The sequence below is a fragment of the Emydura macquarii genome, unplaced genomic scaffold (genome assembly GCF_026122565.2).
Source record: "Emydura macquarii macquarii isolate MOO-44397 ecotype Brisbane River unplaced genomic scaffold, CSIRO-AGI_Emac_v2 contig_1390, whole genome shotgun sequence".
In the NCBI taxonomy this organism is placed as follows: Eukaryota; Metazoa; Chordata; order Testudines; family Chelidae; genus Emydura; species Emydura macquarii.
In genome coordinates this window covers 23227220-23251841 of record NW_027131527.1, presented here as the reverse complement: position 1 = coordinate 23251841, position 24622 = coordinate 23227220, and the positions used below count along the sequence as shown (strand labels likewise).

The window sequence follows — 24622 nt, the reverse complement described above, 5'->3', positions numbered from 1 at the left end:
TTAATAAGCAAGTGTGGGGAAGCATAAGCTGCTGACACCTGTGCTGTACTTAGTCTGTAAATAAATAGGACACCAGTTTCTGTGTTTTCAGTATAGTATCCTTCATTTGCACACCCCTAGAATTGGGACCATAATGCAGGACCCATATTCTGATCCTTACTAAGGGTGATCATGATAGTAAAGTCCCTGAGAACGACTTCTGGTCTAAACTAGAAGTGATGCACTGCAGCTGAGCCAATGTAACTAGTGAAAAAGCTCTATGTTGATGGGGGAGCATCTCCTGCTGACATAGTGCTGGTGTGGACAGTGCTTAGGTTACTGTAACTTGGATCACTCAGGTGGGTGTCTTTTTCCACACCCTTGAGTGACATAAGTTAGATCGACTTAAGCAGTAATGTAGATCTGCCCTCAGACTAGTTCATATGCTGAACCTGCCAAGTTTTTTATAAGGTGTGAAGCTATGTCACATAAGAGTTCCTAAGAACAGTAAATATTGTGGGATCATAAACATCTAAAATTTCAAACTTAATATTTCATTAAGGTAGAGGTGGATTTATTATGATTTACATATTATCCAAGGTAACCCAAAATCTCAGTAAAGGCTTGACAAATCTGTATGTTTGTAGAAAAATTGTGTTTGATGTGATTATTCAGCAAAAACTGATATTGATTTAGTCAAACACACACAAAAAAAAACCAAACACCCTAGTCTGTGTGGTTCCAGAGAACCTTCCAAATGTGAATGTATGCGATGCTGTCTTTCTAAGTCTGTATAGAGATTCATTGCTGCTGCTGCTCCCCCCAAGCAGCAACAGTAATAAAGTGAACTTTACAGAGGGGAGGTCAATCTGATTGTCATTTAAAAGCCTGTGGGTATTGGTGGAAGTGATTATTGATGTGATTCTTATCCGTTTCATCAATACCCCAAGCTTTCAAAGACAGTGAAACTGACCTGAGTCTCCTCTGTTCCACTTTACTGCCATTGCTCCTGGGGAAAGCTGAACAGTGGCATAAGCAGGCACTCCTAGTACTAGAACCTTAGTAATGGAGAGTGCTAGATGGATAGAGTTGGGGAAGATTGCTCTTGCCTATTACTAGCCTCAGGCAGGTGGTGAAAGGATAGAGCAGTGGAACCTCTCCCTCCGTCCCCACCAATATAGCAGCAAGAAAGCGTGAAACTTCTCAGACCCCTCCTACTCAAAGGCTGGTATGAAAGATGAAACTCCTGAACAGGATCCAAGGCTAGTATCCTGATAGGAATTCCAGCAGGTGGAGCTGGGATTATCACCAACACGTTACCCATAGATATTGCTGGTATATTTTTCATATCCGTCTCTGGCTACTAGGTGTTAATAAATTTTTGAAGCCCTGATCTAATTGTGCTTTTTTGTTGCTTTTCTTTGTCACCATTTTTGCAACTTACTTGGTCATATACGTGCTTCATTTAGTTCTGAAGATGCTATCTGAGATGGAAAGGGTGGGTAAATGAGAATGAAATTTGCATTTCATTTATAGTTCTAAGAAGGCTCAGTTTTTCTTTGTCAGTTACACTGTACATTGTAATAGATTAGCAATTTGGGGTGTGGGGGGTGTTTTGCATGTAAAGGAATCATCTTGTTGGTTAGAACTGGACACTGTTTGTTTGTTACAACACTGAAGAAGAGGTTTCAGACTGCCACAGTGCAATTGTGAAACCTGGCAAAGTGAACCAGGCAATTTATATCCCTCAAAACACACCCGTAAAGCCTTGAAACAAATAACTCTTTTTCTTCAGTAGATGTTGTCTCTTGTTAGTGTATTTCTTGTCTAAATGACTCTTTATACCTTCTGCTCTCCATTGTGAGATGTGTGTCTGTGTGATTGCCCCAAAGTAATACTCCCTTCCTGTTTACTTCTGACTTCTCTTCCCATCTCTCAAATTCCCGCTCTTCATGGTCTGTTACTTTCTTTCATTTTAGAGTTCAATTCTGCAGCTCTTAGCCCTATGATAACTTCTTTTTGAGGCCAGTAAAATTACTTGAATATAGCTTTGCAGGACTTTACTTTAAGGGCCTGTTTTATCTCTCATTAAGGCAATGGGACAAGATATAGCCCTTTAAATGGGAGCTGGCTCAGGTCGTAAGATAAGCTTCTTGAGGCAGGAACCTTACCCGCTTACTTGATTGTAAAGCATCATGCTAGCTTCGGCATCCACTTCGTATATACGTGTCTGCAATGTACAAATTATAGATATAAAAATATTTCCAAGTTCCGGTTGTACAGTGGAGTAGTAAAAAGTAAGGAAATGACTGAGTTAAGGCTGCTTGTGCAACCTTAATCTTGCCTCCCTGTGCTTTATGTATTATAGCAGTCTTTAGTTGTGGTCTTATTTTCTTTACATATAAGCATTTCATTACATAAAATTGATGACTTTGTGCCTGTCTTAGTTATATTAAACTGTTAGACAGCAACACGGCACAATGGGCAATCAGTGAGGTAAGAACGCTTGCTTCATTTCATACACCTGTTTCATTTGGAGGAAGACAAATCTCCTTTGGAACTTTGTTTCTCTCTGTACAAACCTTCACTTATTCCTCAGTACCCCAGTCTAGAAAAACGAAATTCCAATCTATTTCATGTACATGTCCACACATTCAGTGTAATCCTGAGACATCTATTTGGTGAACATTTTCTTTTGCTGCCACTGGTACATTGGAAGATCATTTGTCTTTATCTAACAATCTGTTGTATGTATGTTAAAAATAGGACTTCTTAAAACTTGGCCATATCAAATTTTTACTAGGACATGAAAGGCACATTTATGACCTCAGGACTGTATTCCTGCCGAACTTAAGTTTCTATCCCCTTCCTGCTTTTAGTCAGTTTAAAAAAAAAAAAATGCATTTTCCCCACTCCTCTACTTTAAAATGGCTCAACTGTTTGAATGAAACTTGCAGGAAGAAAAATGTGCTCCTTGCCTCAGAAAAGCATATCAAATTTAAGTAGTGCTTTTAAGTCCCGAATAACAACTGTGTGACCTTAAATATAGGCACCGCAAAGGGTTTTTTCTAATGTGGCATGTATAGTGAACGTATTTGTGCCTCTATCAGTATTTTAAGATTTTAAAAGGCAATTGCTAAACACTTATTCTAAAATATTTGTTACTTGCCACATTTGCTGAGCCACACTTCCTGCATTTTGTGGGGTATTTTTGTGGGTGGCCTGTGGCTTGCTTTTGGTTTTTGCTTGAGTCACATGTGTGCATACACATTTTCTCTAAAATCATACTGTTTTAGAAGCTACATAAATTGCCATCCATTCCAAAAAAGCAACAAAGAAGCACAGAGGGGGACACCTGTAGTTCTAAAAACAACTGACTTTAACGATTATGGGCTTCTTTTCTTGGAATGTATTTATAGACAGCAAAAACAGAACCTAGAAACTTTATTAACACTTGAGCATCCTATTTTCTTAATACTTTTTAACAAGCCTTAATCAGCTATTCCAAAACAAATGGAGATTCCTGAACTTGTCAGGAAAGTAAAAAAGGACTTGATTTAACAAGTTAAACACATTATTTATATCACAATAAAGCAAGTGCAAAAACACATAAAGAAATTGTGACTGTTCTCCTACCACTGAAATGCAAATATCTTTGGGTAAGATGGTGGCAGCCGCTTTAGTTGCATAAACAATTGCTTTAGGGATGGCAAATGAAGGAAACTATTTAATTAAATTGTCAGTGAACTTATGCAGGTGGACTGCTATTACATTAAAATTGGGATCAGTACAGGGAGGCAAGTTCCTTTATATAGTCCAGTTTTTTCAAACTAGTTCAGAAATCTCTTTGCCTGCATCTTCGCTATTCTATTTCTGTGTACTTAAGTTTCTTTCCCAACTGCTCCCTCTATCTCTGTTGCCTTTTCAGAACTCTGCCTTCTTTCATGATTTCCATATGCTTGAAACAGCTAATTAAAATACCTCAAACTGCTTTTTTTGAGGAAAAACACCTATTCTGTGGAACATTTCAGCTATAATCACAAGTGGTGATCTTGTTTCTATATTGTACTTGTGCATTTAAACTGTGACCTGTTTTGGGGGAGGGTCCTATTGTACATTTATGGTGCTGTTATAAATAGGAGGCTGCTTCTCGGTAGCTGAGGTTACAACCAGATTCCATTATAAAGCTGTATTTCTAGTTCCACAGCAACTTTGGCTTGGAAAATTTGGTTTGGCCTTAATGTTGCCAGGTTTATTCTGAAGGCAAAAAAGTTTCTGCAGAGTTTCAAGAGAACTTGTCAAATTGTGTTTTGCATTGCAAGTCTTTACAGTTATTCTAGTTTTAATTTTTTAGTAGTCTCTCAGGTTTTTTTTCTTCCCATTAGTTCAGAAATGCCTGGGTGCTACCCAAGTAGTTTATTTCTCTAGAAACTTATGCACCAGTTAAACTTGAAGAAAACCAGATGTAATGAGGCTAAGTTATTAGTAACTGCAGTATTTAGCTTTAGGATCAGTCCTACACCCACTGATTTATTGGGAGGTGTGAACTGAAATATTCCTCCCATTGATGTCAATTGATGGGATATTTTTTTTTTGTCATTGACTTCATTGGGAAGAGGACAGTGGGGCTGGAGGGGGAAGAGAGAATGTTCTCATTTTGTTAAGTGTTGCCACTTGAAAAGAATATTCTCTTAGAGCTTCCAGAGCAGAGACCTGTGTTCTTGAAGCTGTGAGACCAGGGTCTAGTTCTGACAGTATAGGTGTTAGAGAGGCAGTAGACTCTCCATAGTCCTGACTGGAATTAGGATCTAGAATTTGGGGGATGGGCCATAATAGTGTTTCCTTGCATAGTGATTATGAAGAAGTGATGTGACCAAACTACACACATTCTTTGAGTTTGGAAGAAGGCTGGTAGCTAGAGGGACTGATTGTGTTAAGTGACCAACTTTTTGAGGATGTAGAATATTAGAGTATAGTTGGTTTGAATCCTCATCTTACCTACACTTCAGCTTGTCAAGCTTCACATATTACTGTAATAATTTATAACAAATATTTAACAGATTTTTAAGGGCAGAAGGAACTATTCTTGTCACCTGCAAAATACAGATGATAGAATTTCACCCAGTAATTCCTGAATTATACTCATACTCTAACTCATCTAGACATTATCTTTTAGAAAGGCTTCTGATCTTGATTTAAACACACTCCACCACTTTAGAGTATTTCATATCCTTTGGCAAAGAGATCCATTGATTTGCTCCACAATTAAATCAGAAATACTTCCATTTTTTTAAATTACTGTAGGAAAGTTACACAAAGAAAACTAATTCTTACAAAGTCCAATCTTTTTGGCTTAAATGTTGCCATCATTAGCTCTCAGCTAGCAGTGAGGTGAAATATTTTACAAAAGAGTATTTCACAGTACTTGTAATGCTGTTATTCCTCTGTCATAAGTACTTCAGAGGTTCTTTTAGGCTTGATGCTTACACATTTGGCTACTCAGCCAAGTCAGGGAGGAATGAGAATTGATGACAAAAGTGGAATCCAAGAGAGACGAAACTACATAATGGATTATAATCTCCATTTCCAACAAATTGTAATATAGAATATTAAGAGTTATTTCTATTGCAGTCTTGTCCAAATGCACTTGGTTAATAGCATCTCTCCTTTCACTATTGGGCTAGAATGTTTTATTGAAGTTCAGAGTTATTTCTATCCTGAAATAGAGAATTTCCATCCTGTTCTGAGATCAGCAACAACTTGATCATGATTACAACCTTGTGAATACCCTTTTCATTTTCTGCAGGCATCTAAAAAGGAGTGGATAAACTAATTTTTTTACTCAGATTTGGATTAAATCAATTTTCTAGTTTATTCTCAATTAGAATATTCTTTCAGAATGGGTAAATTTTTTTTATTACTAAAAATAATTGCAGATTTTTTGGTCTACATCTTGTCAGTTCTCAAACAACCAGCCCTCCCCTCAAATTGTCAGGTATGATGGACAGTTTGATGGGATTATGTTAGAGTGAGCCAATCAAATTCAGCAAATATAATAACTTAGCATTTTTCATCTGTATAGGCTTGATCGTCTCTTCATTTTACTGGACACTGGTACCACACCGGTAACAAGAAAAGCAGCTGCGCAGCAACTTGGGGAGGTGGTGAAACTCCATCCCCATGAACTGAATAATCTCTTATCTAAAGTAAGCATTTGATTCTTAATGTAAAATCAGAATTTTGCCAGATAGAGAATTGAATTGAGATTTAAAGTAGGTTTGCTTTTTGGTACTACACAGAAGCCTTATTTGGCAGCCTTCTGTTTTAGGAGACCACCTAAAGGAATCCCCCAAATATATTGAATACTATTCTGCTTCATGAAACTGCTAATTTTTATCAGCCGTTGGAGTGGTCACTTCAGACAGGTTTTATTGTGTTTTCTTGATTTAATTAATTCCTAACTTACCACAAATGTTGAACAATCTGGAAAGAGAAACTTGATGTTTTTCAGGTTCCTGCTGTTGCCTTGTTAGATCAAAACTTTGATCTATGTGTTGCAGGGTTAAGTGGTTAGTAGTTGGGTGATGACTAGATGATATTAAAGGACTGGAAATGAAATATATTTTCATTACGTCTCAACTTTTAAATTGGCCAAATCCAGTTTTTAAAAGAAGAACCAAAAAAAGTAATATTTGTCTGACAGTGGGTGGCAATGGAATGATCTCAGCTCTATTCTTATTGAATGGGTGTCTATACCACAATTGATGCTATCATCATAGTGGCCAGAGTCATGAATATTAAGCCACTTTTACCCAAAGAGTCCTTTCAGGTGCTGAGGCATTATGGTAGATCAGTGTAGAGAAGTGTATGCTATCACAGCCTATGTTGGCCCTCTTGGGCAAAACTTGCATATTGAGCCTACTTTCTCAGTGCTCTGAGAAAATAGTCTAGATTTTAAAACGCATCCAGTTGAATTAGAATGATGGGACTCAAAACTTTGTCTTAACTACTTGTTAGTTCTTTGTGCCAGATTATTATTGGTGCTTCTTATTGAGCAGCATGAATGCTATTGGTAACAAAGCAATGTGTAGTCTCACTGTTTCTTCCATGTCCGAACTATATTTTAAATGGATATTTTTGACTCCTTATATCTAAAATTTACTATCTTGTACAGCATGAGTACAGATGCCTGCTGTACTCATGAAATTAAAACATTTCAAGGTTTGTATAACTAATTTTCAAATTTTTCTTGAAAAGGTGTTAATATACTTAAGGAGTACAAATTGGGACACTCGCATTGCAGCTGGCCAGGCTGTGGAAGCAGTAGTGAAAAATGTACCTGAGTGGAATCCACCTCCAAGACCAAAACAAGGTGCTTAAGTTAACTATGTATAGTTGACAATAACTCTAATGTACACTGTCTGACAAGTTTTATACCACAGTAAATCTTTCCCAACCTGCTTTACAAGCACAGTCTGCTCACTACATACGTAGAATCCAAGTTCAACTTCTTACTGGGGTATGGCTTTATTACAAAGAATATAATATAAGGTTCACCCAAATCTTCTGCATGACTTTGGCTTCTCCTAGGATTTCAGGACTGTTCAGCTCACACTCTTGGGTCAGAAGATTTAAAAAACAACTCTCACTTGTCTCTTATAAAACGGGTGGGATAATAAATTGCCAACTTTAGTGAAACAGCAGATTTCCATTAACCCGTAAAACTTTACTGTGAGGATCATTACTCTCATAGTTGAGTGTTTTGAAGCCTATTGCAAACACTCTCCTCCACACTCTTGCACCACTAAACTTGCCTGCTTACTAGAAAGTGGTGTCATGTGATATTGTGTTGCTTTGCTCAGATAATTTCTGAAAATCTCCAGTTACTTTCCTACAAAAGCCCTGTAAGACTAAAATTGCTAACAACCAGGTTTGTAGGAAGTCTTTTTAATTTTGGAGTCAGTGAAACCATTTGATTCTTCTGATATTTGGTGGTTCTGTATATGTTGCTCTGTTGTCATGATCCTGTTACCTGAATGCTAAATACAATTATGGGGCAAGTCAATTCTCCCTTCTGTCTTTTGGGTGTGTACATACAACTCTTCAGCTTTTTTAAAACTGAAGAAAATAGGTTGTACTAATTTTTATTTATGTTCATAGACTTCCTAATAAAGCACACACAAAATATTGCTCACTTACAGTGTAGCATTTAAATTAGAGAAGCAAATAATTGGCCTACTTTTTAGACATTGGGTAGGTCCACATTTATGTATACGCTGCTGGTTTGAAGTGCACAAATCCTGATAGGCTCACAGGTTACCAGCTCCTTGGGCCTACAGATCACTGTGTGCACTAAGTAGGCATCTGAATGTGCAGCTAAGTAAGGTCTGAAAATCAAGCACCAGCATATTCATCAAGGCAACATATCTATAAAGATATTTTTATTGGTTCAGATAGGTTGTGATATGTATATCCTTCCCTCCCCTCCCCTTCCCCCCCCCCCCCATGTGGCCTTTAAACTCCAATTAAAATGCTTGTATTTTTTTGTTTTTCGAGAAACTCTCCCTTCTTTCCCACCTCTGCCCCTGTTTTCATCTGAAAGAGCATTGGTGTTGACTGTTTCCCTAAGTTGTATTTTTAATGTCTCTCTAGAATCTGGTTCAGAAAGTCCTATGGAAGATTCATCTGCCAGTGATCGGCTGCGCTTTGATAGATTTGATATATGTCGACTGTTAAAACATGGAGCATCTCTCCTTGGATCTGCTGGTGCAGAATTTGAGGTTCAAGATGACCCATCAGGTATGTGTTCTATTTGATTTAGATCTGTACGTAGGTTTTCTTGTCTATCTGTACATGTGTTGACCATATTGTAGGTTTTAGCAACTGAAGATCTCCCATACTGCTAGGAAGTAGGTGTGGGGAACTTGCTAAATCATGATTGTCTTTTGGTTTGAATTCTCACTTTGAGGTAGAAGAATGAATTCTTACTACATAGTTCTGCTTGAGAAATAGTTTCTATACTAAAGTAGTGGGATGGATTTTTTTTTTGTCATTGTCCCAGCAGATCTATGATAAATGAAATAAAAGCTTTGCAGTTGAGTGTAAAGGGGAAATGAGAGGATAAGAAAAAAATCATTAGGTTTCTACAGCAACAAAACTTAGCCACATTGTGCATGTACAGGTTTTCTATTTTTAATCTGTCTATTATAATATTTCTTTACGTATCCAGTATGTGGTGGTAGTGCTTAATTTTCCTGTTTTTTATAAAATCATGATTTAGACAGCTCAACCTTAACATCGGATAGCATAGGATAGAGGTTCTCAAATGTTTTTCATAGGGTGGACTGCATGTTCTCATTTGTGTATGAGAAGATATCTTGTAGACCTCTCATGTAATATTCCTATGACAACTGCAGTAATCTTTTTATATGGGAAAAACAATATTAGAAAAGCTCTGTTCCAGTTTTGTTAGTGAAGAATAGCAGCAGGAAATAAAGGGCAGGAGCCAGCACCATATGACCAGCCAGCTGTCCAGCAAGTGCTCTGTGAAAGCTCAGTGGTTCAGGGACTGTTGGTAGTGAACGTGTTATGGTAGTATCCAAAGGCCACCAATCAGGACTGAGATCCTACTGTGTTAGTTGTGCAGATGCAAGACAGTCCTTGCCCCAGACTGTGACCCAATCTAAAAGACAAAACCGAGTCGGAGATAAGGATTTAACATATGAGGAAAAAGTGACGAAATAGTCCTCTTTCATTAGGTTCATGTGACTTTATTTTTTTTTATTTATTTTTTTTATTTTTGGGCTCTTTAAATTGGAGGCAGTAGTAGGACTAAGGAGGAAGTTAATAAGAGTAAGGGGAAGGAAGGTGAAAAAAGGTCAGTCACTGCTCATCACTGGCCATGGGCAGCACATTAGGTTAGGCAGGCATTGTAACTGAGAAGTCTTAAGGAAGAATTTAAAAGATAGGGTAGTGGTTGCATGTTGAGAGTCATATCAGCGAGTTTTTTTCTGAGTAGTGATATAAGAGGAGTGATACAAGAACACAAAGATCCTTAAGGGAGGAAGTTGATTGACTGGTGCACAGAAAAGAATGGAAAAGTTAACAGTGAAACTGGGAGTTGTCATGATGCATTACCACTAGTTCAGCTAGGTAGGGAAGGACTGTTATGAAGGCCTTGACAGGTGAAGTCAAAAGTCTGTTTTGATGAGAGAATGAAGGGCAGAACCAATGGAGGACTCATTAAGGGTATATCTACACAACAAAGAAAAACCCGCCGCTGGCCCAGGCCAACCAATTCAGGCATGCTGGGCTGTTCCATTGCTCTGTAGACTTCTGGGCTCTGGTTGCTTTACTTTTACTGCTTTTCCTTTTTCTGCTTTAGCTAACACATTCAAATTGCACCAAAAAAAAAGTAGCCTGCAGAATATTTTTCAGAACCAGAAATCTCACCTTATTTTCTCAGGGTCAAGTTACCTTTATTGGTGCTGGGTGTCACCAAATGTTGGTCCTAGTTACGTTAACAACAACAAAAAATGTGTGTACTCGGAAGCAATTTTATCTTAAACTTAAATAGTAATACAAAAGGCACTCAACTCTGCTGCCTCCTCATTGTGTCTGTCTGGATCTTCATTGATCATAGGCTAATTAAGAGAAATTAATAGAGCATCTAGATTTCTAATAAAATATCTTGCCTCTTTATTCCATCTACTAAACAGTGACTGCTGAAAAATAGATGTCAGATATTTACAGTGTGTTACCCTAAAACCTTTGGACCCAAGAGACCCAACCTGTTATAGGATATACTAGTGACCTAATTCCAAGCCTTACTCCTATAAGTGGGTAATTAAAAATGATCCACTCTAGGGGACTTAAAAGGGTGTACCAGGAGTTTCCATTGAAATCATTGGAAAAACTCCTTAGATCTGCCTGCCTCAGTTTACTCTTGAGAGGATACGGATACAGCCCTCTGCTCAAAGGACTGACACTTAAACACTAAATGTTTTGAAAACAAAATGTCTTTCTTTTCAATACTAATTTTAATACAATTGGATTCTAAATAAAAAAAAAAATAGAACGTATGAAATAAGCTGCTTAAGACAATGCAGAACACCATAACCTAATCAAATATAACAAACAATAAAATTACATTGTGTTGTGATTATTGTATTGTAACACTTCCATAGCATGCATTACAATGTTATGAATACTTAATTGCATTGTGTCATAGTAAACCTACAATGTTGTGACATATAACATAAAGAGAGCCTGCCTACACACACACACATATATATATATATATATATATATATATATATATATATATATATATATATATATATATATATATATGAAGCCTTAATACAATGTTACATTAGAATACCAGACGTATTGCAATATAACATACACATTTGTAAGGGAGTTGTATACAGTGACATTACAATAGAACACTTACTAATACACACTTTGAGTCAATATTGATCAGTCAATCATAGAATGGGTGGAGTTATCGTTCAAGCGAAGACATCCAGCTTTATTTGTAATCATACACATGCATTTCTTATTTTTAAAAGTTATACTTCCTTTCTTTCTTAAATCCCTTTGTTCCATCTATGGGTCTTTTCTGCTCTGTCAAGTTTGTTGGTGTTGCTGCCACTGCTGTTCTTCCACTACTCCTGCTGCCAAGATCTCCTTCGGTGATCAGTCACCTATGCTCAAGCCTGCCAGCTCTTTGCCTTATATGTGATTTCTCTCCCCCCCGCCCCTTCCCCCCGGTTGCTTTCTTAATGTCAGTCAACAGCATCTTTCCTACTCAGGGGTGCTATCATTTTTGACTAGTCGATTGCCCAATATGCTAATTATCTTAACTTGTTTACTTCAGACTTTGGATCCGCTGCCTTACCTGCAGGGAAGGGTCAGAAGGTATTAGGAGTGACCTTTATTTCACCCTAGCTTACCTTTCTGCTGTTGGTCAGTTTCTTACTAGCTCCATTTTGTTTCATTCTCTTAGCCATGATATCTGCTGCCATTTTGGATTTCTACCTAAAACTTGCTTTAAACTATCCTTAATTATTTATCAGAAGCCTTAAACTTAAAACTAACTATTTTTATTCATGCCTAATTATTCTGTCACCCTCTTTATTTGAATCAGAACAGATAAAATCTGATGGTTTTCCTCACCCTCTTTGCTTGCTTTTCAGCTGTGTGGCTAAATGTTGTCTTTGGCACTGGTCTCCTTATGTGGACTTGAGCAGCTTTAAAAATCTTATATCAGAGAGTACCTGTTCTTGGGAAAATATAAAGTGTCTGAATGAAGTGACTAAGTTGTTTCTCACCCATTCTAATGAAACTATGTACAGTATATGCATAGTGAATATTAATATTCTTATTAATGAAAGTGAATTGTAGCTATTGGCTTTTTTTATGTAGTGGATTAATTTACATAGGGTTCTCTGCTATCTGCTGTTTGTATCTACAACCTAAATCCGTTATTGATCCTAGGTCTGGTTCTGTTCAATATCTTCATCAATTATTTAGATAATGGCCTAAGAGTACAGTTATAAAGTTTGCAGACAATACCAAACTGGAGGGGATTGCAAGTGCTTTGGAGGATAGGATTACAGTTCAAACTGATCTGGACAAACAGGAGAAATGGTCTGAAGCAAATAGGATGTAATTCAATAAGGACAAATGCAAAGTACTCCACTGAGGAAGGAACAATCAACTGCACACATACAAAATGGGAAGTGACCAACTAGGAAGGAGTTTTACAGAAAGGGATTTAGGGGTTATCACAAGCTAAATATGAGTCAACAGTGTAACACTGTTGCAAAAAAGCAAACCGCATTCTCCGATGTATTAGCAGGAATGTTGTAAGCAAGACATGAGAAGTAATTCTTCCACTGTACTCTGTGCTTGAGTGTTGTGTCCAGTGCTGGGCACCACATTTCAGGAAAGATGTGGACAAATTGGAGAAAGTTCAGAGAGCAACAAAAATGATTAAAGGACTAGAAAACATGACCTACGAAGGAAGATTGGGGGGGGGAAAAAAAAGTTTTAGTCTGGAGAAGAGAAGACTGAGGGTTTTCAAGTACATAAAATGTTAGAAGGAGGAGGGTGAAAAATTGTTCTTGTTAGCCTCTGAGGACAGGCCAAGAAGCAATGGCTTAAATTGCAGCAAGGGCGGTTTAGATTAGACATTAGGAAAAACTTCCTAAGGGTAGCTAAGCACCAGAACAAATTTTCTAGGGAGGTTGTGGAATCTGTTGTTGGAGGCTTTTAAGAACAGGTTAGACAAACCCCTGTCCAGAACAATCTAGTTATTACATAGTCCTGCCATGAATGCAGGAGACTTGACTAGATGACCTATCAAGGTCCGTTCCAGTGCTACACTTCTATGATTCTATGTTAAAGCAAATCTTGCATAAATTGATGTATAAACTACATCAAACCTGTGCTCTTGTTGGACAAACCTAAATAATGTTTCTGTAGTCATGACAGTCACTAGATTTCAAGATGGTCCAGTACAAGGAAAATGGACTATTCTAGGTAGTGGCTGCTGTTTGACTTTCCCTTGGGGTTTTTTTTTTTTTTTTTTTTTTTTTTTTTTTTTTTGTAATCCCACACTCTAATCCTGTAAATGCATAAATTTAGGCATGGATGTAATTAAATCCATCCATACATCTGAGTTTCCCCCCCAAAGATCTTGGCAATAGGAGCCATCTGACTCAGTCTTAAATCAAACATTGAAAGGGGGTGTGGAGCCTTATCTTACCTCTAGATAAGTTATTTCCTTTCTGCTTGCTATCTTCAGCTGGTACTCATCCTTCCCTAGTTGCAAAGGCAGCAGTGGCAAAAACCAAAGGTGGACATCACTTGAGTGGTTTCCATATCCTATATCTAGAAATTGATAGATTAAGCATGTGAAGATCACCAGCTAGATATCTAGGCTTAGGCCATGAGCTATGTATTATTCAAGTAATTGAAATCCTCTTTCATTTGCATGTAATCTTGAAGTGCCTGTCATGGTATCTAAGTAGTAAGAATTTCACAAGCTATAAGTAAGCCTTGCAAGTTTCTTGAGAGGTAGGCAGGTACCATTGTTAAGGATAAGATGATGTCACGGAGTAATGGATTCCATGACTTCCAGAGACTTTCGTGACACTTAGCGCTTCAGCCCCGGGGGGTCCTGCAGCTCTCAGCCACTGTGGGGGCAAGTGCCGGGCCTCAGCCCGCCCCCACAGCAGGGCTTGGGCTCTCATCCTCCCCCTCCATCCCTGCCTATCAACCTCATTTTGTCAGTTATTTTAGTAAAAGTCAGGGATGGGTCACGGGTTTCCGTTTAATTTTTGTTTGTTTGCTCATGACCTGTCCCTGACTTTTACTAAAATTTAAATGTAATACCCACTATCTTCATTTTATAGGTTTTTAAGGTTGGGACTTGCTCAACTTGCCACATGAAGTTTTGTGGCAGAACTCAGACTAGATTCTGAACAGACCCTAGTTCTAAGCTCTAACCATAAAACCATCCTTCCTCCCTACAGAATCCAGCTCTCCAGCAGGAGACATTAGGTGTGGGAACCTAGGATAGAAGAGACTTGGATACCATGTGTAATCTATCTACTTATTTTTAAGAATGACATATCCAGAGAAACGTGGCTGTCTTGCTTCTAACAGGCAGTAAAGATGTTCACGTAATATGTATGGGTCTTTTTGAATCATCTTAACTTAAAAATCCTGAATGACATGCCTCATTCTCTGTTGGTGGGAGGAGCGGAGGGGGACTTGTTCCATAAAAATGATACGTGTGCAAAATAACAATATTTAATTTGTTTTTAGCAGGCTACAATTATTGACAGAGTTCTCTACGCAATACAGGAACTACTTGTTCCCTTCCTCAAATGCTTTTCCGCAAAATCCAGAAAAATGTTACCGTTAAAATCCCATGCCTATAATGCAGCTCAGTGAGTCTCATAGAAGCTGTTTAAAAGCATTTTAGAATTTTTCTATTGAAAGCTAAAGCCCCTTTAATTAGGTAGCTATGGGGTTACAAAACCCACTCTTTATAAAGGTCGGTATGTTTTGGGTTAAAAGAAATTTTTTACAAAACCTTAAAGCTTCTGTGGCATAATATATCAAAGTACAGTTGAACTCTAGTTCTGTTTTGTTCTCATAAATTAGAATATTTTAGTTTTACTGCTGTTTTTAATCAAGGCTTCAGCAATAAATCTATTTTTGAAATGAAGTATAAAAGCTGACCTTTTTTAGGTGAAGTTGATCCTAAAGAGAGGATAGCACGACAAAGGAAACTGTTACAGAAGAAACTTGGCCTTGATATGGGAGCTGCAATTGGAATGAACACAGAAGACCTGTTCAATGACGAGGATTTGGACTATACTCCTGCTTCAGCTTCACTTGTAAACAAACAACCTGTAGGTAAAACCTCGGGCTGTTTGACTGCAAGGAATAATACAGTGGGTTTGCTTCATTTGTGCTTCTGCCATTGTAAATAATTGCATTTTAAATACTAATCTTAACTTGTAATTTGGTGCTGTCTTCTAAACATTTAAATTTCATAAGTTGCAGATTAGTCACATTTAGTACAGTGCCAAATTGCTGCCCTGCGTTCCAAGTAACGTGGCTGGTATGGGGAAGTGAGAAGGGTGGTGGTTTGTTTTTTTTGTTTTTCATGTTTTCTTTGTTCTTGGGGCTGGGTGGGGAACTTTGGGTACAGGAAGGACTGACATTGAATGGACTTCTTACTTTTTCAGACTCTTCAGGCTGCTGAGTTGATTGATTCAGAATTTCGAGCTGGCATGAGCAGTAGACAAAAGAATAAAGCTAAAAGAATGGCTAAGCTATTTGCAAAGCAAAGATCCAAGGATGCAGTCGAGACTAATGAGAAGAGGTACTATACCAATCACTTTTATTAGGCTACCGGGGGCGGGGAAGTCATCCGGCCAGCTCAGAAATTCCCATTCTGACTTGGTTCTGAGAACTCCTCATGAAGCCTGGTTCCACTTTTTTATAATTCCAATAAAATATAAACTATTCATACACACTACTTTGTTGCATAATGTAGACAGGCAAAATATTATCGTTTAGATTGTTAGACAAGTATAAATGTGCTTTTTGTCCTCAGAAGTTTGAGAACTTGGCCTCTTTTTTCTTTCCCCACTCCAGACTGTTTCAAGAATGTCCTGTTTCAAACCAGCTGCTGTCTAATTTTCTCCTTTGACTAAAATCAGACACATTATTACAATGATGTCACCTAAAATGTACTTTTGTGATGTTTCAGAAGTCCATTTCACTGAGAATACAATAGCACCAGTGATGGGATAAACAGCAATCTTACTGACATTCTGTTATCTCCTACAGAAACAGGCTAGATTTCAGGTCCCTTTCTACCCATCCTAGGAAGTCTAACTGACCAAACATTTTGATGGCTCTATCCAATGAAACTGAACTAATCTTTCAGGTGATCTGTCAATAGCCCTAAGAGAAACATTTAGTTATAAGAATGTTGTGCTTTACTTTTAAAAACTACTATGAATCTAGGTCTCTAACCCTTTAGTTGGGAACCTGTATTTCTGTATGTAATATGACATTACATTTGTCACTCTTGATTATTATTTAGGACCTGATGGTACTGAGGATCAGAATAATAGATTTATGAAGATCAATAGTGGCTAAAGTTTTTCTCATCTCTGTAATTTCTCCAACATATAGCATATTTTCTTCTGTGATTTATACCAATGAATTGTCCATTGCTGTTATGGAAAAAAAACAAATAAAATAACTTTTAGACACTGTTCGTTTGAAAATTTCTCATCTTGCATATCCTTGTTCAAATATCTGGGCGAAGTTGGAAAGTGGGGTTGCATCCTTGTTTTCCTATCCTTGACTGGCTAGATTACTCAATCATAAAGTTCATAGTAAGTGTTGCATTTAAGGAATAAATTTCAACATATTTAGCAGCTAGGTGTAATTTGGTAGCTGACGTCTTCAACTAGTTAGTTAAGAAAAGTCACTTCCATTTTATGCTGAAGTTATGTAAAGAATGAACATAAATGAAAACTTGATAGGAATGTTTTCAAGAGACTCTTGGCGGGGGAGAGGGGTGTGTTACTCCTCCTACAGTGCATAAAGTTTCTAGTCCCAAACATGACACATTTTTACTTTCCTTTTTAGTAATGATAGCACTGATGGGGAACCAGAAGAAAAGCGCAGAAAAGTAGCAAATGTTGTCATCAACCAGCCTGCCATTGACTCAAAAGTTTTGGTAGATAATGCACCAGAAGAGGTACAGTATGTCCTCCATTATTAAGGGACTGATAACTTGGTAATGTGGGCCAATGTTAGGTTTATTTTTAGACTGCTTTGTGCTCCCAAATTCTTCAGTTCATTTTAGCATTAATTTACCTAAAACAGAAGAGGGAATTTCCCTTCCAACTAATCTACTACAGCTACAATAGGAGAGTGTTGTGTTGGTGTGTTTTCCCCCCCCCCCGACACTGCATGTGAGGTTGAGAGCGAGAACACTATTAATTGACTGGTGGTAACCTGTGAACTGCTTCTTATTCAATAGGCAGATTAACACTGCTGGTGGCTGTAGCCATAAATTTAGGTGCCTTTAGAGTGTTAAATTGTAAAGCTAGGCTAGAGCAGGTAATTTGCTGACACATAATTTGTTCCGGAAATGCTGGTAAGAGACACAGATTAATGGAACCTTTTAAATCAGGCCTAATTTAGACTAAAATGTCTATCTTATAACAAGAATTAAATGGTTTCACAGACTTTTTGAAGAAATAAATAATTATGGAAAGACTGAAGTTTGGAAAATTGTGGCGTAGCTGTATCTGGATATGAGAAATAGCATATATGGGAAAACAGACCTTGTGTACCCTTCAGTATTTTTTAAAGTGGGCTTCTCTTGTAAGATTTGAAATATCGTCTGTGTCAAAATGAGACTTTCAGAGATAAGGTGTTTGACATGCAATCTAGTTCCTAAATACAAAGTTTACACAGTCTTGTTTGAGATTGACATTGTCCTAATTTGTTCATCTTATTTTTACTTTTGCTGATGGCTGAATGTTGAGTGGCTGATTGCTAAGGTCTTCTAAACAAATATATTTTTATCTGACTTTGGGTGTAACTTTCTGTAAACTGAAATCTCAAAACCTCTTCATCCAAAAAAGGCCACATCTTCCTCAAAATTTGGTTTCTGTTCTGTATCTTTTTGATATTTGGTGGGGGGGTCACAAATAATGTTGCCTCTGTAGTGTGCACACATCCAATACCTTTTAAAATTGCTGGCTCAACCACTAGTTAAAGATGTCCCAACTCAAACCTGATAGGACTGTTTCTATGGTTACATGACAAACTAGGGTGTAATTCCCAGCCACTTTGGTTCATACTCGCACTAGCTATCATCAAGCTAAACAATAGTGCAGTTGTGGCAGCACAGGCAGTGGTATTCTGCCAAGTACAAACTGGCCTGAAATCCATAGGCCTGAGCTGCCACAGCTATGCTACCATTTATGCTTGTGCAAGCACTCACACTAACTTGATGGGAATGTGTAGGGCTGCGATTCCCAGCTTGCATAACTCATTGTGTAGCTGTAGCTTAAGTTGCATGGCTCAGAGTAGGACTTGCATCTTATCTGGCTGAAGGCAAAGCTTGCATACCATAAGAATCCAGAATAAAGCCAAGAACCCTTACCTTTTGTATCAGTGAGACACCTGACAGAAGACTGTTCCAGAACCCTCATACTGATGACTTCTGGGAGAGGAAGTCACAGCATAATGAATAGGCTATGACAGCCTTTAACCAGTCTCCCTGCACCTGAGCTGAGAAGTGCTGTTATCAACATCACAATCTGACTCTAATCACAGTTCCAATTTCTATGCCAGAAGATGCCAAACGACTGAGATCTGATGAGTTCACAAACACCCTCTTTTGTTTTTATTAACTGGGAGACATCCCAGCCTTTTTATTCCTTAATTGTATGGTATGAAAGTGTGGATGTGTGAGTAAGAACGCTGGTAAAAGCCCACATTAGGAGGGTGCCAGAAAGAAAGTTTTCCAGATTCAAACAGCCTTGTAAGAAACACTCTCTTCAGTGGGTTTGTTCAGAGTCCTATGAAATTTGAAGCTGTTAAATGTTGCGTTTGTGTTGGGAAAACTTGTGCTCTGTTACTAAACAGGACAGGAAATTTAAAATAATAGCTGGCATGCTGTCAAAAACTTGGAAATTCCTGTCAGTTTCTCTTGAATTTTTTTTCTCTTCAGTATGATGTGGTAAAGTGGGTTGTCTTTTTCAATCATTAGAAAAAGTTTTCCTTCAGTCTGTATTTCCCTTAAAAACAGCTTAATTTTTCCTAAGGGCTTCTTTACATGGTAAGTTAAAGCATGGCAAGCTGCTGCATGGTCACACTCTGGCTTGCTGTGCACTAACATTCTGTGTAGACAAGCCATAGTGGAAGAAAGTTACTTTGACTTGGTAGTGTTTAATTTTTTTTCATGGGCTTCCACTATTTTATCTCGAGTTTGTATCTCTGTTTGGCATGGAATGTGAGATTTCCTTGATAGTTAACTTTAAATAGTCTCTCTTGGTTTTTTGTGTGTGTGTGTTTGTTTAGGCAAACGAATGGCCTTTGGAAAGCTTTTGCGAAGAAGTATGCAATGATCTTTTTAACCCATCCTGGGAGGTAAGGATTAGGCATATTATATAGCTGCCTTCTATCTAATTTGTACAAATAAGGAATTGATGCCATTAGAAATTGGGACGTGTATTTACATTTCATGCTTATGCCTTGATCCTACATCAGGGTCTGCAAGTGCAGTCCTCTGTGCTTGTGCTGGTTTCTATTTACTCCAGTAGGACTCCACACAGATGCCCAGAGGTCTGCTAATGGAGCTTTAGACCTGTGTTGAGTCCCACTCATTTATACTAGATTTCCCTGATTTGGGATGGCCTAAATATCTTTTAGGAGGCTTTTGTTTCTTTAGATAACATCTGTTCTTACTCAGAATAACTAAATGTAGACTCCAAGGTAGCATTGAAATACAAGTTATTCTAGAAAGGCATTTAGTAATGTCCTAATTCATAAGAATGAAGTTACAGTTCTTTATGTAGTAACCTAAACTTTTCAGCAAATACCTTTGTAATACACAATCTAAAAAGCAAATTCTGAATGTGATTTGACTTGCAGATCTGTCCCCAAGAGGTTTTACTCTTTCTCCCTTCCCCGATACACGCTTTTAGTGTCCACCTTTTGAGTGCTGCAATAGCAACTGCTCTTGGAAAGCATCTGGATTGCCAGTCTTTGAATTTCCATAACTTATTAATGCATGTCGTCACACTAATTAACAGTATGCGGCTCTTTTTTTTTTTTTTTTTTTTTTAATTGCAATCTTAGGATGTGCATCCTCACAGAGAACAAATTGTCACAATATTTAATTTTTAAAAGCCTTTGTTTAGTAGTGGATCAAAAAACCCCCAATAATTTTAAATAAAACTAATATGATATTGTTTGTTACTCGTAATAGACAAACATAAAATATATTCTGAATTAGGTTAAGACCGTTCTATTAAACCTTAAACTCATGTAGCTCTTCCTTTATTGTTTTATCATCACTGTTATAGAACCATGTATACAACCAAGAGACAAAATAGTTGGTGTGATGCTATGTATGTTTTATATGGTGGTGCGGAGCCGAAGAGTGCAAAATTTATGGAATGGTGTGACAAATGGAACAAGATAATGCTTTTGACCACATACCCTTAACCCTTGGGATAACATGCAGTTGCAGAAAATCCTTTCTGGCTTCTCAGTCTATTAATCTCTCATTAATAAGCTGTCAAGTGGAGTACATCTCCCTTTTTGGAGTCAAAATCACTGTCTTGTTTTAGTGAGAGACTATTTAAGTATTGGTTAAAGTGGTAAAATGTCCTGACCTAAAATTGCACTTCCTTTAATTCAAACATCCTCCTTTTTCTATAGAATAATTTAAAAAAAATAAACAAACCTATCTCAGATCAAGATGGCCGTTAAAGTAGACAGCACTAGAGGAAACAAACCTGTTCTCCTCTTATGAGAACAATGTACCCAATTTCTGTCTACTTTAGTAGGCAACTCAAAGCAGGCCTTTCCACTTCAAAAATTACAAAGCCGCCTACCTCTGTTTACATTCTCCAGGCATATTAAAGGTGACCTAAAGCTTTCTATTTTCAGTCCAAGTCCTGTAAGCAATCTAATCTCATTTCTTACACTACATCTATAATGTAGAATACTATAAAATAGATACATTTTTCCATTTTTTTTCCCCCATCTAGTCGTCAGAGACTGGACTTCATTTTTGTTTTGTGGTGACTTCTGGTTTGCTGGTGGGAGTATATCCTGTCCTTTTCTTTTATAACTGAGAAGAAAAGAGGAGTCAGAAGATTAAGGGAAGGCAATAGTTTTTGTTTTTTAATAGGAATTCATCTGCCATTTTCTCCTGTATGTTTTCTTTCCTGGTCTCTGAATTGACTGTCTGAAATGATCTATTTGGGTGTTTTATCCTTGGATGTATAGCTGGGAAAGAAAAATCTACACAGATACTTCGATATCTGCTTGAAGATGGGCAGATTTCTTGAGATTTTTATTTTTATTTATAGTCTCATGGAGAGACTAATTTTGCATACGGGACAAAAAAATCCTAATTTTCAGTTACAATCTTCAAAATATTTTCAGTAATGAGGATAAATATCAGCTGCTTACTCTTAGAGTTAAAAATTGTTCGTGAATGTAGTCTTTGGCTCTACGTAGAATTACATACTTTGTTGCATTCAGCATCCTTACATTAGAAATGAAATGGAAAGCTTTGGGTATTTTTACCCCTGCCTTTCATGTAATCTCAGAGAATTTAAGGCTGAATGGCTTCCCAAACCACTGAGGGAATATTTTATTCTGATTTATCTGAAAGGTAAATCTTAATACCTCTTCTCCTTAATACAGCTGTTCAACATAACTCCTTGACTTTGTATTCAGCTGTGGAAGCTGATATGCATGTACAGGAGGAGGAGTCCTAGTGAATCATTTGCATTGTCATATAGGGAGTGACCAGAGCATATTTGAGGGATTTGCATCTCCAATGATTCTTGCTTTGGCTAATGGAACCACGAAGGCCATTAGAGCCTAGAACACTTGTTGCAAGCCACACCAGTTAATTGATTCCCTGGTGAAGAGGACTTTTCTTTTTTGAGATCCATGTTTCTCAATCTCCATCGCTAATCACACTTGTAGCTCACGTAGTCTATTGTATTGGTGCTAATATTTGGTTTTAGCATTAATGAAAGATTCTTTGATTTTGGATTTTTTTATCTCTAGTGCCTGTATTTCAGATTGGTGGTAGCCCATAACTCAGCCCTATAATTTGTTTTTAGGGATGACTTGTATGGCTCGGTATTCTGCCTCATTGTTTATTTAACAATGAAAACTTTGATAATGTCTTCCCCTTCTAACCATGCTCTTCTGGCTTTGAGAAACATCCTTCAAACGTTTACACTCAAAGTTCAGGAATCCTGCACGTGACACCTCTTTAGAAGGGACAATTGTTCACCAAGAGATCTGTTTCTTTGATATCAATACACACTAATTCCATTGTTTCACCCATCTGCTATTCCCCCATTGGAGTTCTGTTCTGGGGTTGTATGGTCTTTCAAAGTTTAGATTGCTTCTGCTCTCATGGTTGTTACGTAGAGAATTCACTCTTGTGTTTTGTAGTTGATATTTGTAAAGGAGCTATTGGTGCCAGTGCTTTTAGGAACTGACTGAGCAGTCTAGAGGGTGCTAAATCAGTGGTAATTAAGATTGGAACACTTATGGAGATGGAGGGAAGATTTGTCTTGACTATTATGCAGGCAACTAAGAGCCTGAGTCCTAGATAATGGATATCTTCAGATAAAGAGAATTACAGGTAAGTAACCCACATTTAGATACTTGGAGATGCTTGCTGCTGTCCTAATCGAAGAAATGTTGCAGTCCCTTGATATGATTAGGAAGATTTTGTGTGGTCACTCTAAAACTTCATCCAGCGTCAGAAGAGGCGCTTTGTATAATTACTCATCATGTCTCTGAATTAACCTTCTCTGAGAACTATCTGACACTCCTATCACAGAAAAAGGAAAATATAATAAAAATGGCAGACTGGTCACGGCTTCTGTGAATTTTTGTTTATTGCCTGCAACCTGTCCCTGACTTTCACTTATAATACCAGTGATAGAATCATTACTGATTTCCATCACCCTTGCCCATAAACTTCCTAAGTATATGTATATGTAAATGTTACAAAATGTCATAAAATCGGTAACATTCAGAAATCGGTTACTGGGAAGGAAGAACAATTTGTTTTTAACCATTTTTCCAGCTTCATTTTACAGTGAGCATTTCTAGATGTTTAAAAACAGAAATGATTTTTTTTTTCTCTTCCTCCTCCTCCCCCTCTCCCTCCCCTTGCACCTTTTAGGTTCGGCATGGTGCAGGCACTGCGCTGAGGGAAATACTTAAAGCACATGGGAAAAGTGGTGGCAAAATGGGAGACAGTACTATAGAAGAGGTAAAATTAGAAGTCGACAATGACCAGTTTATTGAAATGGAGGCCAAGCAGTATTTAAGTGTGGCTTCTTTTGCAGCCTGCAGAACTTTCTCTTCAAGTACTAAAATTGGGATACACAGATAGTAGAGGCTATTTAGGACTGTGGGAGTGGCTGTAAAAGTTGTATTCTAATCACTGTATCTAATGACAAAATGTAAATCACCTTTTTTTTTTTTTTTAAAAAAAAAAAAAAATGTGAACAAAAGAGCGTCTGACAATTGAATTCAAGCTTGACTTTCAAGAATCAGCTTTGCCATTAAAAAGTATCGGAATCAGTATGTTCCAAAGTTGTGGCAAGGCAAATTCTGAAGCTTAAAATATTTTGGCTAATGTAATAAACCTAATTTAGGTAAAATGCTTTTTAGATTAACAAGCAAATTGTATAATACTTTTTAATAGGAAAGCGCCTTCCTTTGGATTACTAAACCAGGAAAACTTATTTAGAAGGCAGTCCCCCATTTATTTTAAAAAAGCAATTATTGTTAATGGCAAGTATTTCTAAAAGCCTATACTGAGGGCTAAATTCTGCCACCCTTCTTCATATAGCTAATTGCCCTATGAACCCCCTGAGCTGGCTGTTGCAAAAGAGACTGTAAAGAAGGCATAAGCTCCTCACTCCAGTCAGACTTTCCGCTTGCTCTTAAAGAACCCCTGGTGTAAAGCAGGGGTTCTCAACCTTTTTCTTTGAGCCCTCTCCTCCCCCCCCACTCCCAACATACTAGAAAAACACCAGGATCCAGTGGGAGGTGGAGGAAAGCTCAGGGCTTCTATCCCAGGGGGCATCAGTTGAGTGGGGGGCCCATAGGCATAGTTTGACTTCTGTTTTGGGATAGCAGGGCCTGGTGAGGCTTGGGCCAGCTATGCATGGCAGGACCTGTGGAGAGAGTGCCACCTCTACCCTCTGACTCGCCTCAGCAGGCCACCCAGCCTGTCTGGATTGGTGGGGTGGATCATAACCAAATACTATAACACTAAGCAAGGAGGCTCATTTCAAAAAGTTGA

The 24622-nt window shown here is 37.8% G+C and overlaps 1 protein-coding gene across 2 annotated transcripts in view; it reads left to right on the top strand.

Annotated features, from left to right (window-relative positions):
• Positions 1 to 24622, top strand: part of BTAF1 (B-TFIID TATA-box binding protein associated factor 1) — a 91181-nt gene that overhangs the window by 4561 nt on the left and 61998 nt on the right. Inside the window, exons 2-9 of one of the 2 annotated variants that reach the window (XM_067552884.1) lie at positions 6062 to 6185; positions 7237 to 7351; positions 8632 to 8778; positions 15247 to 15410; positions 15750 to 15886; positions 17170 to 17281; positions 19621 to 19689; positions 23492 to 23581. In XM_067552884.1, coding sequence (XP_067408985.1) covers positions 6062 to 6185; positions 7237 to 7351; positions 8632 to 8778; positions 15247 to 15410; positions 15750 to 15886; positions 17170 to 17281; positions 19621 to 19689; positions 23492 to 23581 — 958 coding nt within the window. Of the gene's footprint in view, positions 1 to 6061; positions 6186 to 7236; positions 7352 to 8631; positions 8779 to 15246; positions 15453 to 15749; positions 15887 to 17169; positions 17282 to 19620; positions 19690 to 23491; positions 23582 to 24622 lie in introns of both variants that reach the window. The other variant, XM_067552883.1, reaches the window with a different exon arrangement.